This window comes from Salvia miltiorrhiza, chromosome 7 (assembly GCF_028751815.1).
Source record: "Salvia miltiorrhiza cultivar Shanhuang (shh) chromosome 7, IMPLAD_Smil_shh, whole genome shotgun sequence".
Classification (NCBI taxonomy): domain Eukaryota; kingdom Viridiplantae; phylum Streptophyta; class Magnoliopsida; order Lamiales; family Lamiaceae; genus Salvia; species Salvia miltiorrhiza.
Window position 1 is genome coordinate 46,047,065 of NC_080393.1, and position 17,273 is coordinate 46,064,337.

The 17,273-nt window shown below is 39.6% G+C and overlaps 1 protein-coding gene across 1 annotated transcript; it reads left to right on the forward strand.

Annotated features, from left to right (window-relative positions):
* The first annotated feature begins 10,673 nt into the window (after positions 1–10,673).
* On the forward strand, positions 10,674–13,542 carry LOC130992779 (haloacid dehalogenase-like hydrolase domain-containing protein Sgpp). The gene is made up of 5 exons (XM_057917534.1): positions 10,674–10,878; positions 12,361–12,475; positions 12,610–12,761; positions 12,847–13,108; positions 13,193–13,542. Exons 1-5 carry the CDS (start codon positions 10,856–10,858, stop codon positions 13,376–13,378), a joined length of 738 nt encoding a protein of 245 aa, XP_057773517.1. The 5' UTR covers positions 10,674–10,855; the 3' UTR covers positions 13,379–13,542.
* Positions 13,543–17,273: the final 3,731 nt, after the last annotated feature.

A 17,273-nucleotide genomic window follows, 5' to 3' on the forward strand; every position in this document is an offset into this window, starting at 1 on the left:
TCCTACTCCTACGTTTCCCAGGCCAGAGTACAAGCCTGTAGCGCCTTTTCCGAATAGCCTGGCAAAGCCGAAGATGGATAAGAAGTTAGCCAAGTTCATGGAGATGTTTTCAAAGCTTCACATCAACATTCCTTTACTTGATGCTTTGAGAGATATGCCAGGCTATGCCAAGTTTCTCAAGGACGCAGTCTCCAACAAGAAGAAGTTGGGGAAATATGAGACGATAAATCTTTCCGAGGAATGCAGTGCTGTGCTACAAAGAAAGCTACCATTGAAGAAAAAGGATCCTGGCAGCTTTACCATCGCTTGTATGATGGGAGGACAGAATTTCTCTCGTGCTCTTTGTGATTTAGGGGCTAGCATCAATTTGATGCCTCTCTCTATTTTCAACCGGTTGGAGATTGGAGATATCAAGCCTACCTCTATTGCATTGCAGATGGCAGATCGTTCCATCACATATCCCAAGGGAATTGTGGAGGATGTCCTAGTGCAGGTGGAGCAGTTTATTTTTCCTGCAGATTTCGTAGTCTTGGACATGCCGGAGGACAAGAATACTCCATTGATCTTAGGACGTCCGTTCCTAGCTACCGGCCGTGCGCTTATTGATGTGCAGGATGGAGATCTCACATTTAGAGTCAATGATGAAAAATTGACTCTATCTATCTATGATGCTATGAGAAAACCAGCCGAGCCGCCGTTGGATGAGTGCAACATGATCGACTCTCTGATAGCTTTTCCTGCAGCTGTAGAGGATCCTTTGGAGGAGTGTATCACACAGAAACCTCCACCAAAGGAAGTTCCCCAGAATGAAATGATTAATTTGGCTGACAGTTTTCTAGCAAATTTGGAGGATGAAGAGGTTGAGAAGAATGAGCTCCCCAAGTTTGAAGCCAAGAAAAAAACTCAAGAACCAAAAGAAGTTCTGACTTTTGAGAAGTGTTTGTTTTTGGAGTATGATGGGGGGTCTTTGAAAACCAATACCCCCAAGAAGAAGAAAGTGAAATTCCGGATTTTTCGGAATAAGAATGAAAAGGGGGCAATGCTTGTGGAGGATGTCCGAGCCAAGAAAAGTGTTTTGGTGGAGAGGGCACCTAAGAGTAGAAAAGCTTTCCAATGGTTAGAGTGCTGTTTCCGACCTCCATGAGTTTTTGAGGTATCGTCGAGCTCTAGACGTTAAATTAAGCACTTGTTGGGAGGTAACCCAACCTTTTTCTTTGTTTTGTTTTCCTTTCGTTTAGTTTCTTTTTGTTTCTTTGTTTTCTTTGTTTAGTGCAGTGTTGAGCCTAGAAGATGCGGGAACTCGCGCCTTGTTCATACCACTACCATGGAGCATGTGTTTCTGTGAGTAGTGACACACATATCATCATCCCTCCAAACTTATTTTCGAACTTATGTTCTGTAATAAGTTTGGGGGAGGGGGGTGAGAGTAGATATGTGTATCACTTTTATCTTTTTGTTAGCTTTCTTGTTTTATCCTGCTTGGTTGGTGGTGTGTGTTTTTGTTTTGAGATGTTTATTGCTCCATTAGATTTCTGGTAAGATGCCAATGATGATTTCTGTGAAAAAAAAATTGGAATTTGATTTTCTTTGATGATTTGAGCATAATTGGAACTAATTTGCATAATTCTAGAGTGATTTTAACCTTGATTTTTGGACGTTGAATAAACCTGTGAGATTTTGAGCCATAACTGTTTATAATACACAGTTTATTCTTTGTTGTGAGTTTTGTCATTGCATGTGGTGATCTTCTAGAACTTGCCATGGTTTCTGTGTCGAGGTTGCTGTTGTGCCCAGGATTAGGAGATGATTTTAGGCCATCTTTTGTTAGCCACTTTATTATCCCAAACACTGTCCTTGAAAAAAAATTATCCTTTGTTATCCACTTTGAGCCTATTTAGCTTTTATTCTTTAGCTGGATGATAGGGGGTGATGAAGTATATGGGAATCTTTATGTGGTGAATATTCATAGTGGGTTGTGAAGAAGAAGGGATGATTTTGTGTTACTATTTACTCTTATGAGCTCTAGAAAAGTTATGGAAAGAAAAAAAAAAGAAAAAAAAAGAAAAGAAAAAGAAAGAGAAAAAATTATAAAGTCGAGTGTATATTGAGAAATTTGTTAGAAAATCGACTTTGTGTGTTGGAAATAAATGGAGAGCATAAAAGAGTGTTTAGTTCTGTTTTGTGATGATTAAATCCCTTGAGTTGTGTTGATTATGGTGATATAGTTGGGTGGAAGATGGAATTTATTCCATGCTTGATTAGTGAAGCTATAAGGTTGGTGTTCTTGATCTATTTGAGTCACTTAGCCTATATTTCCCTACCTTAACCAATGTCCCTACATTATAACCCGAATAAAAAGACCTTTTTGATCTTAGTCCTGGCACACTTTTAGCGATGGAGATTGTAGACGATTGGCAAGCCTATGGTAAGAGATCTGCATTGCATTGAATTCGATGAGAGCATACACGTCCTATATATTCCATCAAATTGAGAGTTGAGTGATACACGTACCTTGTGAGATTCAATTGTTTGGAATGTCAAGGTTGATTTTACAATAGGTTGTGTTTATTGGTGAATTTTGTGCTTAATTATTGAGGATTTGAGAATTTTATCATTCTTTATTATTCGGAGGCATCGATGAACTAGATTTCTTACCCATTCGTGTTATTGATTTTATTCTTCCCATTATTCGAGGACGAACAATGGCTTAAGTTTGGGGGAGTTGATAACACTCATGTTTCCATGGTTTTTAGTGTTCATATGATGTTATTTTATAGGAAACTGAGTGTTGGATGATTGTTTTATGCTTAATTTGCTTTATCTTTTGAAACATGATTCTTATTCGAACTTTCAAGGAAATTTCAGGTTTATTGAGTTCGAATTTGGAAACCTTATCTGAAATAGAAGTTGTAGATTGTCTCGATACGAGTTCGTGAGCGTAAATGGATCATAAATCGGAGTTCGGACGAGAAAGTTATGACCAAAACATGAAAGTCGCGCGCAGCAGCGAAACGGCGGCGACCCCGCGGCGACCGGGCGGCAACCGCCGCCTGAAGAAGGAAAATTGTGCAGCAGCCGGCGACCCAGCCGGAGACCGCCGCGCAGCCCGCTGAGAAATCGGCGTGGCTGGCGATCAGGCGGCGCCCGCCTGGCGCCCGCCGCGTAATGAAGGAAAAACGTGAAGAATCCGGCGACCGCCGGGTGCCCGCCGTGCGATCGCCGTCAGCCCGCCTTTTTACGTTTTATTTCGTTTTTAAAGTCCTTTTCGAGCTCAAACTCTGTAGTTTTACCCTGACACTATATATAGGTCTTTCTTGTACCTATTCAGGGTTCCCAGCTTTAGTTTTTCAGTTCTCAATTTTCATATTTCAGTTTTATAGCTTTAGATTATTATTGTTTTCCAGTTTTTACAGCTTGGATTGGATTTCCACAAGATTGAAGATTCAAGCCGCTACAATTGTTTTATTCAGAGTTTTATTTAATTCAGTTCTTTCAATTGTGTTCTTTTTAATTATGTTTATGATTTATTTTAGTATGTTTGGCTAGTTCTTTAATCTGAACCTAGGGTTTGTATATAGCTGATTGATTATGTGTTTTTGATTTATTGATATCAATTTGCCCTCCAACTTATGATTCATGATTCCTGGTGCTTAATCTCTTGTGAATTATCTGATCAATGATTTACATGTCTAGCTGTTCAGTTTGAGTCTTGAATGCGATAATTGTTCAGCCGATTCAGGAATGCATGATATAGTGTTAGCCTTGTGTCTTGAATGCGATAGGTGAAGCTATAGGAAGCTATTCTTTATGTGCTATTGGGAGTTAATTTATTCCTTGGAGTCTTGAATGTGAAAAGGGATTAATTAATCTACGTTCATAGGTGGTCGTTAGAGACGCTTGTGGATAATATAGTGATCTTTCATCAGGGTTGGATTAAAATTGGTAATTGAATCAATAGGTTGAATGCATGTAGTTGATTGGTGAAAATACATCCCTAGGGTCAGAGTTTTCCATATTTGAATTTATCTACGTATTTTTATTAGTTTCTATTTGCGTTTTAATTTACGTCAACCAATCTCTACCTTTCGTTGCCTGAATATTACTATAGTTTAATTAGGATTACTTAGAGTAATTCGTTATAATAGTCTCTGTGGATACGATACTCGGTTACTGATTTTGTGCTGCAATTGCACCGTGTTAGTTGCGGTAATTTGTTGCTAATAATTTAGTGATCAGTCGCTCTCACCGCCGCCTTCGTCGCCTTGGCCGGGAAGACGTGATCTCCTCGCCCGACACCAAGGTGGTGAAGTCGCCCATCTCCGAAGTCTTCGTCCTCTTGGAGGAATGGACGTCGCCCTCCAGGTACATGGACTTGAACCTCCGGTTGATTCGGAGCATCCTCCATGCATTCCAATAGTTGAAGGGGCCAGAAGTGGGGCTCCTACCTTGGAAGATGACTTGGGCCTTCTGTTGGAGCATGTCGTCGGAATGACCGGAAGGCCACTTCACGCAAACCTCCTGATACGATCCTTGTCAGACCGTTCAAACGAACACGCAAGCGGAAGACTTGATAACGAATGATAGATTATGAAATTTCAAAACCTCTGAATCTAACCCACATAATGATATAGGCAAATGAATTCTCTATACCCCAACGTGATGTTGACGCAGCAACTCTGGGATGATGAATGACACCCGACGAGGGTTGGTTGACTCGTCGTTACGCCGATAAATGAATTCTCTTGGAATTTCAAGAGGAATTCGAAAACTCTCAAGAGAGAAATAAACTCACAAATTTTAATAAATCAAAGGCTGAATTTTCGTCCACCACAAGAGCCCTATATATAGGCGAAAAATAAAGAGACCTACTCTAATAAGGAAACAACTAAACCTAATCAAACCTTTCGAAAAAAAAACTAATTCAGCCAAACAAGGCCCTTACTAATTAAAATTCAAAAATAATAATTAAATGCAAAATAAATAAAATCTTCAATCTTCTTTGACCCCTTGCACGTAAGTCCAACTCACCAACTCTATCATCTCCCGGGTCTTGCACAAACGAACTTTGGGCTGCATCATTCCCCTCCTCTTGAAGAGGATTTATCCTCAAATCCAAGTCGTCATCTACATCAAAAGGAAACCTATCCTTGCACATATGCAACCATTCCCAAGCACGAGGTTCAAACACTTTCAAACTCTTTCTCGCGCGCCCCTTGGCCAACAACTCAATGATCGGCCTTTCCTCCTTCATGGCCTACTTCCAATCACTAGTCCTTGCAAGAAGAGACTTATGCATCAATCTACTCTCGTTGTTAACTACGGGTTGCTCCTTGGAATTCACCTTCTCTGCCTCCTTTTGCAATTGCACTTGATCCTCATAAACTTGTCGAGGAGTGAGCGGAACAAGCGACACATTCTTCTACTTGTATTCAAATGAATATTTGTTGATGAAACCATCATAAGTCACATGTCGATCAAACTGCCACGGTCACCCCAACAAGATATGGCTCGCTTGCATGGGAATCACATCACACAACACCTCATCCTCATACTTTCCAATGCTAAAAAGAACCTTCACTTGCCTCGTAACTTTGATGACGCCGGTCTCATTCAGCCACTGCAATCGGTACGGCTTGGGTGCTTCACCTCGGTCAGCCCCAATCTCTCCACCATGGCTCTTCGAGCAACTTTCTCTATCGATGATCACGCTGCACACCTTGTCTTGAACAAGACATCTCGTGTGAAAGAGATTCTCCCGTTGAGCGCTCTCATCGGATTGAGTGTGAACACTCAAAGCTCTCCTAGCTACCATCAGCTGTCCAGCAGGTGTGAAAATCTCCTCAATCTCCTCTTCATAGTCGACATTTTCCAAAACTGGGATTTTCGGATCGGTCTCATCTCCATCAGTCACAACTTCGCCATCATCTCTCATGATCATAAATCTCCTATTCGGACACTCACTCATAATATGCCCAAATCCTTGACACTTAAAGCACTTCTTATCTCGATTTCGACCATCAGAAACTGCCAGATTTGTAGAATTCAAACCCTCTGTTCAAGATCTAAAGAACTGTTTCTTGTCATCTCTCGGCGGCGTCTCATTCTCCCATTGGTTCCCTATTGACGAGGAACCACTAGAAACTGGTTGGGATGGCCTCCAATTGCCCCGATTCTGTCTCTAGTTGCTGTTGTTGTTGCCCCTCCTCTTGAGTTGATTCTCTATCTTGATGGTCATGTGGACCATATCCTCTAACTCAACAGTGTGCTGCAACTCCACCTTATCACGAATATCCCAATGCAAACCAGCTAGGAATCTCGCCATAGTCGCCTCCCGTTCCTCCACAACATTGGCTCGAATTATGGCAACCTCCAACTTCTTGTAGTACTCATCTACGATCCTACTGCCATACTTCAAATTATGCAACTTGTTGAAAAGCTCACGGTAGTAATGATTAGGCACAAAACGCTTCCTCATCACAACCTTAATCTCATGTCAAGTCTGAATAGGTGGCTCACCGTTTCTCTTCTTACTCGTCACCATCTAATCCCACCACACAAGTGCATAATCTGAAAACTCTATCGCAGCCAGCTTCACCTTCTTGAGCTCTGAATAGCTGTGGCAGTCAAACAGAAGCTCCGCCTTTCTCTCCCATTCAAGATACAATTCTGGATCATTTTTCCCTTGGAAAAAGGGAATGTACATCTTGATGTTGCTCAGATTGTTATCTTGCCAAGTCCTACTGCCATCTCGATGCCAATCCTCTTCCTCACCAAAATTTGTATCGTCTCCATGCTCCTCATATTGACGATAGTGGAATCGACATCTTTTACCACCACGGCCTCGTCTATCGCTGGCTCGGCCTCCTCCTCGAGTGAAATTGATCTCTTTGGAGTGAGACTGCTCAATCTGGTCGATCCTTTCATGCACCCCTTCCAACTTGGATCTCAGAATATTGCCCAATTCTGATCGAAGTGCCTTCATTATGAACTTCGTCTTTGGATCAATAACAGTATGATCCTCCGTACCTGAAACATACTCATCTTTCTTTGACATATTAACACATAAACAATAAACGGTTAGTAAAATAAAAGGACCTCACCACCTCACAAGCACTCGTGTATCACTAAAATCAATGGCTCTTTTCACTCTAATAGTCTCACCACTCTTGCCTTTTTCCACTCAAATTCTCCCTCAAGGAATCGAATTCTCTCAATCTACCAGCTGAACTCAACACCAACAATAACAAACGAACCACCAAAAGAACGTCCCACAAGATCACCACAGCAACAAAACTGACTCTAAAGGATCTAGACTACCCAACGAAGACAAAAGACACGAAGAAACGAAAATTGAAAACTCAAAAACGTGTTGCACAGACACTATCTCAACACGCTCTATACTACCCAAGGAACCCGAAAAACACTATGAGGCACAAACAAAAGTCGGAAAAAGTGTAGGCAGAAACTGGCCCAACAGACTACATGACTCAAGGAACCCAGAAAACACTACGAGATTTAATCAAAATTCGGAAAAAGTGTTCGCAGAAACTGTCCCAAAAGACTCTATACGACCCAAGGAATGAAAGGAACAAAATTGTATAACAACGATTTCTGAAAATTTCTTTATTTTTTTTCTCTCCCTAATCACGAATTGAATATTCTGTAAATATCAATAACCAAACGAAAATATGAAGTATGGATGTATATGGATGTGTATGGACGTGTAAGATAAGTATTATGATATATGGCAGAACACGGAAACCCTATGGATTGCTCTAAAACGAATTCGAACAGAGATATAGCAGAATATGGAAACCCTAATCACAGAAAATGCAGAAACCCTAATTTGAATAATATGGAAAACACAGACGATATATGGGATATATGACAGAACGGAAACACGAAAGATATATATGGAAACACGAAAAAAGATAAGAACTGAAACTCTAAACGTCTAACCCTAAAACACAGAAATAACATATTATGTAGGACAGAACGGAAAACGCAGAAAACCCTAGAAAACGTCTACCCTTGACACGAAGATAGAAAACGAAACCTGGATACGAAACGTAGCTTTGGTGCCAAATGATACGATCATTGTCAGACCGTTCAAACGAACACGCAAGCGGAAGACTTGATAATGAACGATAGATTATGGAATCCCAAAACTTTTGAATCTAACCCACGGAATGATATAGGCGAATGAATTCTGATGAGGAGTAATATATGCAGAGCAAGGGAATGAGCTTTATCAGATGGACGAACCTCACTAGAGGAACGGACTTTGCCAGAGGAACGGGTGTCGTCAGAGAAACAAGCCTTATCAGAGAAACGGTCTGCACCAGAGAAGCCATTCTCGCTAGAGAAATGGTCTTATCCAGAGAAATCACCAAAAGAACGGGAAAATCTCCCATTTGAGGGAAAAATTACCATAATGCCCCATCGACCACGCAAGGCGCATGTTCCAGCAATGAAATTACTTTTTTACCCTTAACGTGTAATCTATAAATAGCCATGAGCACGTACCTTGTAAACTTACGCTATCTTCACTTGCAATATAACAGCAATCGGATTTTTGTGCTTTCAACCTTACTTTTCTCTCTCGTTTCCCAAGCAACACTAGGTATAATTCGAAATCCAATGACAATATGCCGATTAAATCTATACCCGTTCAATTATACTTCACCAAATTCCCTATACCCCAACGTGACGTTGACGCAGCAACTTGGGGACGATGAATGACACCCGACGAGAGTTGGTTGACTCGTCGTTATGCCGATAGATGAATTCTCTTGGAATTTCAAGAGGAATTCAAAAACTCTCAAGAGAGAAATAAACTCACAAATTTTAATAAATCAAAGGCTGAATTTTCGTCCACCACAAGAGCCCTATATATAGGCGAAAAATAAAGAGACCTGGTCTAATAAGGAAACAACTAAACCTAATCACACCCTAATTTAAAAAAAAAAAACTAATTCAGCCAAACAAGGCCATTACTAATTAAAATTCGAAAATAATGAATAAATGCAAAATAAATAAAATCTTCAATCTTCTTCGACCCCTTGCACGTAAGTCCAACTCACCAACTTCATCATCTCCCGGGTCTTGCACGAACGAACCTTGGGCTGCATCACCTCCACCTAAACATTTTCTCACAACTTCACCTCCGCCGCCACTCGGGCGAAGTGTCCCTTTATTTGGCGGGGTTTGAAGGTGACGCCGAGGATGGAGTTTACCCGCTCTAGAATCCGGCTCCAGTAGGCCTCTCCCTTTTGATCGACACCCTGAACGGCATCGTTGGTCTCCTCTGCCCAAACACGGACAATAAGGTCCGTCTCCTCGAGGGTGTAGGTGTGCCGAGTTGCCCTTTCTTCCTCCGACATAGGAGCCGGCACCTTCTCTTGGAAGGCCATAGCCTTCCGCCGCCCTCCTTTCTTAGGCTTTGACGCACTGTAGGCGGGCGGTGGCTCCTCTTCGCCGCTTGGACGAGGTTCCTCCTCCAAGTTGATACCCGCCAAATCGGGATGATAATCGTCTCCGCCGGAGAGGTCGGGAACCCAATTTGAGTCGTACCAATTGGGATTGCGTGGATCCATTTTTTTAAGAGAAATTGATAGGAGAAGATAGAAGAAGATGGAAGAAGGAGAAGAGTATATAAAGAAGAAATGAAGAAAAAAAATTAGAACGGTCGAATGACCGAAAAAAAAAATTAAAAATCAGCAACGGCCGATTTTTCAAAATTTGATTTTTTTTAATTCACGCGCGTGCACAGCATGCGCCCGCCCCAAAGCACATCAGGCCACATCCGATAAATCGGGGCAGCCTCGAGTCATGGCCTTCTGCAGTGGGTGACTCGAGTGGGGGCTATCGGGTCACCCACTGTGGATGCTCTTATGGGACAGATGAAGATGAAAAAATTTATACATTCTTATAGGATAGATGAAGATGGAAAACGTTTTACATTCTTGTGGGACGGAGTGAATGTAACATAGAGAGTGTTCATCCATCGGATGTCCTCAAGGCTGAATGAACTTTATTTTTGGAATTTATATTTAAACAAACTAACTAAATAAATATTATTTGAATATTTATTCAAAAAAATACTTTAAACTATATGCAAATAGAAGATTTTGTACATATTAAAATATCTATAAGATACATAACTGATATTAATTACTCCCTCCGTCCCGCGAATCTTGAGTCAATTCGTTTTGGCACGAGAATTAAGAAAATAGTATTTAGTATGTTAAGTGTGGTAGGTGAAAAAGTGAAAAAGTAAATAAAGAGAATTTTTTTTGCCATATAAGGAAATGACTCAAGATTCGTGGGACGGCCGAAAAAGAAAAGTGACTCAAGATTCGTGGGACGGAGGGAGTATCATTTATACTTAATTTTGATTTTTGATTAATTTATATAATTATACTCATTATCAATTAATAAATTTTAATTGGTGGTTCAGCTATTGAAAATATAAAGTTGAAAAAATAATTTTAAATTTAAGTTATTTATTGAATAATGGGTGTGAATTGTTTTTTAAAAATAATTCATATTTTCTTATATTTTAATTTTATTTAATATTTATCTTTATTTATTTAAAATAACGTTTAATTATATTCCTATAATGTTTCTCCTCGAATCATGACGTTACGTTGTAGCCTCCACGAAAATTCGCTGAAGAAATTTAGATGGCTACTTTGACACGTGAAAGTGCATCCAATAAAGGATATTCGCTCAGCACTCAACACACACATATATATAGTAAAGCCAGAATCCAAAATAGAAAGGCATTTTGGCATCGGAAAATCGAAAAATCACACGACTCCAACAAACTACAAACCTTCACTGCCATTGCAAGATGACGATCACTTCTGCTGATGGGTAAATACTTCTTCATTTATTTTCGTCTTCAAATAGCATTCCATCTCTGCATCATCGTTGTTTGTTTATGGATTTTTTCTCTATTTTGTCATGCATTTGGTGAAGAAATCGCTTATTCAATTGCTTCCGAGGCTAAAATTTAGGCCAGGATGTGGCGTCGAGCCTCATTTCTCGCCTCTATATGTAAATCGACGGAATTCGTTAATTTCTGTTTCTGAAATCGAATCAAATTTAATGTTACCTGCCGTTCTGGTATGATATTGCCCTTTTTGCGATTGTGGAGATCGACATTTGCTTGATTTAGGATAGATTTGATCTCATTTTTGAAGTCTCTGGGAACTCATAGTGACAAAAGGCAATATGATTTGTGGATTCTACGCTGTTCATTTGCATATAATAGAAAAAGTAAGAATATGTATTTTTGCAAATATACGATGGATAATGTGTCTTGTGTAGTTCATGACATGTAACATTTAGTAGATTCGATTGCTCCATTTGGATGAAGACTCTGTAAATAATAAGCTAGATTTACAAATTAGCATCACTGTAACATTCTTTTTCGCAAATTAAAGACCATTTGGAATTATCTGAATCTTGTTAAGAGCTCTCTTAAGACATGTATTATCTCTTGCAAGTGTAGTTGTAAACAATTTCCATTTGTTTCCTTGGAAGCCATATGAAATAACATATACCGACATATGTGCCTCTCTGTGCATGCAAAACATAGTTGTAGCATCAATCTCTCTTATGATATGGATTAACCAGACCATATTCATCAAAGATCCTTTTCGTTGTCTCAGAATATTTATGTCTTCTCAGAATTTATGTAATAAATGGCTCTGTATGGATGTAATTTTTTTAGAGAGAAATGTATCCATGTATTTTACTTAGCTCATAAACTCCTCTGTAATCTGCACAAGCTAACATATAACAGAACTTTCTGAGCTGCTTGAATGTCTTCACTAACCACTCTGCCTGGTTAATTGTCTCCTAAAACGCTATTGCAGGCCTCCTTAGTCTTGCTGCATTGTTAGCACCAAATGCACAAGAAGATTGATCTAAATTCAGATAGATTGTTCATGGCTTATTTGGTGAAGTTATCCGATTTAATTTGATTCGGAAAAGTGCTAAAAAACATTCTTATCTGAGTGCATGCTTGAAGCAATGCTGAGATACATGATCATTGCACCTAAAAGAATCAACTGATTGTGGTTTTTTATTTGCATAACCTAGCTGTGTGGTATAAGTAGTTAACAGGTAAATGATCATCAATTAAAGTAATTGGTTTATTATCATGACCATCAAGGTAATAAGTTGCGTGTAACTGAGATGCTAGAGATTCAATTATAGATAAGTTGCTGTCATATTTTGTGCCATGAATTTCCATTTGGTTATATTAACTTTTGATTTTATCAATTGGTTATTTCTTACCCAATTTTGTTTCAAGAGTAAAGAACCTAATGTTCTCTTGTTTTCTATCAGAACTTGTTCTCTGCTGCAACTTGCTCCACTTGAGGCGGTACTATTTGACGTTGATGGCACATTGTGCGACACAGACCCCCTTCATTATTACGCCTTTCGTGAGATGCTTCAAGAGGTAGGAATATTCTTAAATCTAATTAATCCATTTCTGTGAGATTTGCTTGTGATATCATTTGTCTTATTGGGTATGCCACTTCAATCAAGGACCATCATCTCTTTGCACTTCTAATTGACACATCCTTTCAACAGATTGGCTTCAATGGTGGTGTTCCAATTACCGAGGAATATTTTGTAGTAAATATTGCTGGGAAACACAATGAAGATATTGCCTCTATCCTTTTCCCAAACGATCATGAGAGGGGTGTGAAATTTCTTGAAGACAAAGAAGCAATGTTCAGAAGGTTCCTTCCTTTCCTGTTTAACAACCAGAAAGAATGCTACACTTTTTTAGCCTTACACTGACTCTCTGCTTTGAGTGTGATACAGGATTGTTAAGGAGAAAATAGAACCGGTCAAAGGCTTATATAAACTCAAGAAGTGGATTGAAGATCATGGATTGAAGCGAGCTGCTGTCACAAACGCTCCTAAAGAAAATGCAGAGTTGATGATCTCATTGCTTGGACTATCAGATTTCTTTGAAGCTGTTATTCTTGGAAGTGACTGCGAACATGCAAAACCATTCCCGGATCCCTATTTGAAGGCACTTGAATTGCTCAAGGTGTCAAAGGAGCACACATGTATATTCGAGGTTCTTGTTTACTCATTGATTCACTCAATTTCTCCGTTAGTTATCCTTTCGTAGCTTCGTAACCACCGGTCGCTGCATGTTCAGGATTCTGTCTCAGGAATAAAAGCCGGGGTTGCAGCTGGGGTAAAAACTTTCGGCTTGACGACAAGGAACCCAGCGGAACTACTGATGGAAGCGAAGCCATCTCTTCTCATCAAAGACTACGAAGACTCGAAGCTTTGGAGTGTACTTGACGAGCTCGATAATAAGGCCAAGGCAAAGACAGGTTGAGATTAATAATTGAGGATTGACAGCAAGAAGCATTTGTTTCTTAGAAAATATAGATCATATGGAGTTCCATAATTCCTAAGTGGAGCATGTCGCATGTAATAACGCAACATACAACTCGAGAAACCTTTTGGTGTGCGAATTCACTAAATTCACCCTTCACTCTATATTATCACTGCATACTAGCAAGAGCAACATTACAGACATTAGTGATGTCCATGGGTTGGGAATTGTTGGGAAGGTGAACCATAACCGGCCCGTGAAGAGGTGGATATGGGCTGGTTTTGGGCCTTGAACTGGTTGTTGCGGGCCGGGCTTGAAACCGTCGGTTTAAGGGCCGAATCGGCGATTTTTTTATTTTATTGTGTATATTTTTATTATGAAATAACATTATTTAATACATTATGTAATGAAATTGTTGAATAAATACTATAAATTGTAGGCGAAATAAAATTATACTCCCTCCGTCCTAATAGTGGTGCCCCATAACTTTCCGGCACGGAGATTAAGAAATGTGTAAAAAGTAGATAAAGTGAGTTGGTGGAAATTATTTAAATATTAGGTATAGAGAGAGAATATATTGCCAAAAAGAGAATGAGACATTACTATTGAGACGACCCAAAAAAGAAAGTGGGACATTACTATTGGGACGGAGGGAGTAACACATTTATAATCAAAATATAATAAAAGTTGCATTTTTATTGAATTGAAAGTAAAAAATAAAAAAATTAAAAAAAATTACATATACAAATAAATTACAATATTGAAATAGTAAACTAAACTACTAAGACTAACAACTAATTCTAAAAATAAATAAAGGAAGAAAATCACATTTTAGAAAATAAAATGATAAGGGGGAAAAAATTGAATAAAAGGGCTTGAGCTCAATTTTAATACTCCTACGTATCTTTATTGAATAATGAAGAATCAAAGCTCATGTAGTTCTCTTACCTTAACTTACTTATTCGGCTTGGCACGACTTCTAATCATCAAACCATCGGTGTCAAATCTATCGAATTCGGTGACCTCATCATTTGGACTATCGCCGGCTTGATCTCATTGGTTCTCTTGAGCTCTTATTTCGGCTTTGGACTAATCATCAAGCAATATGGTGGCCTCCATGTTTCGAGTATTCATATTACTTCTTCTTTCGTATAACACGAGCCCACCAATGCAAAATGTTTGCTCAACCGAGATCGTGGAGGCCAGAACGACAAATAGCTCATTCGCCGTAATGGAGAGAATGGGAATGTCCTCGTGCGTCGACCACCAATGCATGACGTCGACTTGACCACTTGGGCATGTTTATTCAAAATAGAACTACTTTGCAAATACATATTGATGAAACTAGAATCGACGGAATAAATAAAACTATAAAGAATACGAAGATTTACTTGGTTCGATCATAATGATCTACATCCACGGAGGTCACCCGAGTAATTTCACTATATTTCGTGTGGAGTTACATTTACAAGGTGCAATAATCAAAATGAATCCAAAATCCCCCTAATTTTATACACGAGAGCCCTATTTATAAGTGACTAAGTGGGCTTAGCCCTAAAGCCTATTAAACAGTGTAACTAGGCCCGAGTTGTCGACACAACTGGAAATCCAAGGGGGGCGTTGACACGGTTGGAGACTATCTGGCTGGAAATATGCAAGGGTGGAAGTTGACATGGCTGGAAGCTGCAACAGGTGGAATTCGGCGCCCTTGGATGTCAACGGTGGATTTTAACACAGATGGACTTTGTCATAGCTGTCTAAATGGACTTCTTAGCTTAGTTGTCCAAGGTGCGCTTCCACGGGTGGACTTTGACACAGGTGGAACGCCATAACTACGTTGTCAAGGCTAAGTCTCCACGGGAAGACTACCAAGGCTAGGCTGCCAAGGGTAAGCTTACACGGGTGCACCACGCTGGTGCATATTTTACTACTCATCAGCTACTCCCCCCTAGTCTGATTGAACTCTGTCTTTTTCGTGTTCAACCAGTGAAATTATTGTTAGAACCAGCGATGTGCTGCTCTTCCAAGTCGGCTAAACAAACGAGATATTCCAGCCCATTTTTTTTATTTCAAAATCGTGATCACAACTTTGATTTCTCTTTCAACCCGGTAGCCATATGTGGAAATTGACATAGTTGCCACAAGTGGAGTTGACATGCTTAGATTATTGTTAGGTCCGGAGGGTCTCGAATAGGTGTGGGGGGGAGGGGAATACACCTATAGGCTATTTTTGAAAAAGAAACTTGAAACACAAACTGTTACAACCTTTTCAGTTAAAAGAGTTTTAGCAAGGTTTAGGTTGATGACTGATACTGAATACTCTTCAGTAAGGAATTATCAGTTAAGTCTGAAACTTTAACTGATACACGTGTAAGGCTTCAGTCAAGTTTGTTAAACAGAGAGATGCTATGAATCTTACTGACTATCCGAAGATAAATCAGTTAGACTAATAACATACGCAGCGGAAAACTTTTGTTTCGAAATAGCCTGTGAGATTAATCACGTTGTCAGAAGTTAAGTTTCTCTTTGCAGTTAATCAGTTTTCAGTTTAAGAAAGTTTGAACACAAGTAAGAAGGTAAATACTGAAAACTGTAAACAACACAGAGATTTTTATGTGGTTCGGAAAACACTTCATACATCCACGGTCAGTTGATCAGGCTGACAACTTCACTGGGCATGTGCTTACGAGTGCACAACAAACCTGGGCGTGTGCTTACGGGTGTATAGCAAACCTGGACAACTAAAGATCCTATCTTTAGTACCAACACACCTGGTTGGATTTCTCACTCTTAGCGCACACTGGGCACTAAGATCTCTTCGAAGACAGAACACTGGTCTGAACTCCTTACAACTCAAACTCTCGATTCGGTCGATTGAAAAGAGATTCGAAAACTTGCCAACTAAATTACAAAGAACAGGTTCTTTGTAATCAGTTATACCTAGGCTTTGGATATACAATATTTGCCTAAGTTCTAAGAGAATGTATGTAATCACCAGTGACTGATTTTTGGCTTTGTGATTCTCTTCTTCGATTCGAACTTTTGAAATGGCTTCGAATGCTGAGTAACGAATTCGGCAGCGTTTCAGCTTATGTAGTTGAATCGGTGAAGATTGAAGTGATCCTCGAGCTCTATTTATAGGAGACGTCTTGAATAGATCCGTTAGCTGAAATGGTTTTCAAGAATTCATCCGTTGGAGATAGATTTGAACTTTGCTAAGGCTTCAATCTTCGAGGTTCCTTTGTTTAGTGAGAACAACTATTTTGAGAGCATGAGATACGACGTCTCTGAAAAGGTAATCACCAAAAGGAGTGGCCTTTGCAGAGAAAGGACGATCCTGAGATCCCTGCATTTAATGCGGCTGTACTTCTGGAGTGCGTGGCTTCCTTTAAACTTTAGAGGTTCAGTCCGAGAAAGAATGTGTAACTGATACTTGACTTTAGTATCAGTCCGCTGAATCCACGTGGCTCGCATTAAATAATCAGTCGTAACTGATTCTTGGACTGGTTAGTCAAATATCAGTATTTAACTTTGCCTTAATCGTTACATCAGTCGGCAACTTCAGTCTTCAGTCTTCAGTCCTCAGTCCTCCGGCTTCAGTCTTCAGTCTTCAGAACAACAACTAAACTAGAAAAAGAACTATAACACTTGAGTTCGAACAGTTCTAGTCTATTACAAGTGAAATCTATTAATTTTGGTATCATCAAAACTAGGATTAGGATATTTCATTAAGTTCCCAACAATTATCAAGGGTGTCGTTTCCACGGGTGTCACGACTAAGCCTCCACGGGTGGAGTTGACATGCTTGAATTGTTTTTCACGCCTTAGTACTTTTTACAGCCATGATTTGCTTTTTACAGCCATGTTAGCTTTCAATAGCTTACTTCTTTTTACA

Bases quoted from the DNA above. Each gene is read 5' to 3' on its own strand.
- LOC130992779 (XM_057917534.1), top strand. From the start codon at position 10,856: ATGACGATCACTTCTGCTGATGG. The intron at 12,476-12,609 runs GTAGGAATATTC...TCCTTTCAACAG, and splicing joins TTCGTGAGATGCTTCAAGAG to ATTGGCTTCAATGGTGGTGT. The intron at 13,109-13,192 runs GTTCTTGTTTAC...CTGCATGTTCAG, and splicing joins AGCACACATGTATATTCGAG to GATTCTGTCTCAGGAATAAA.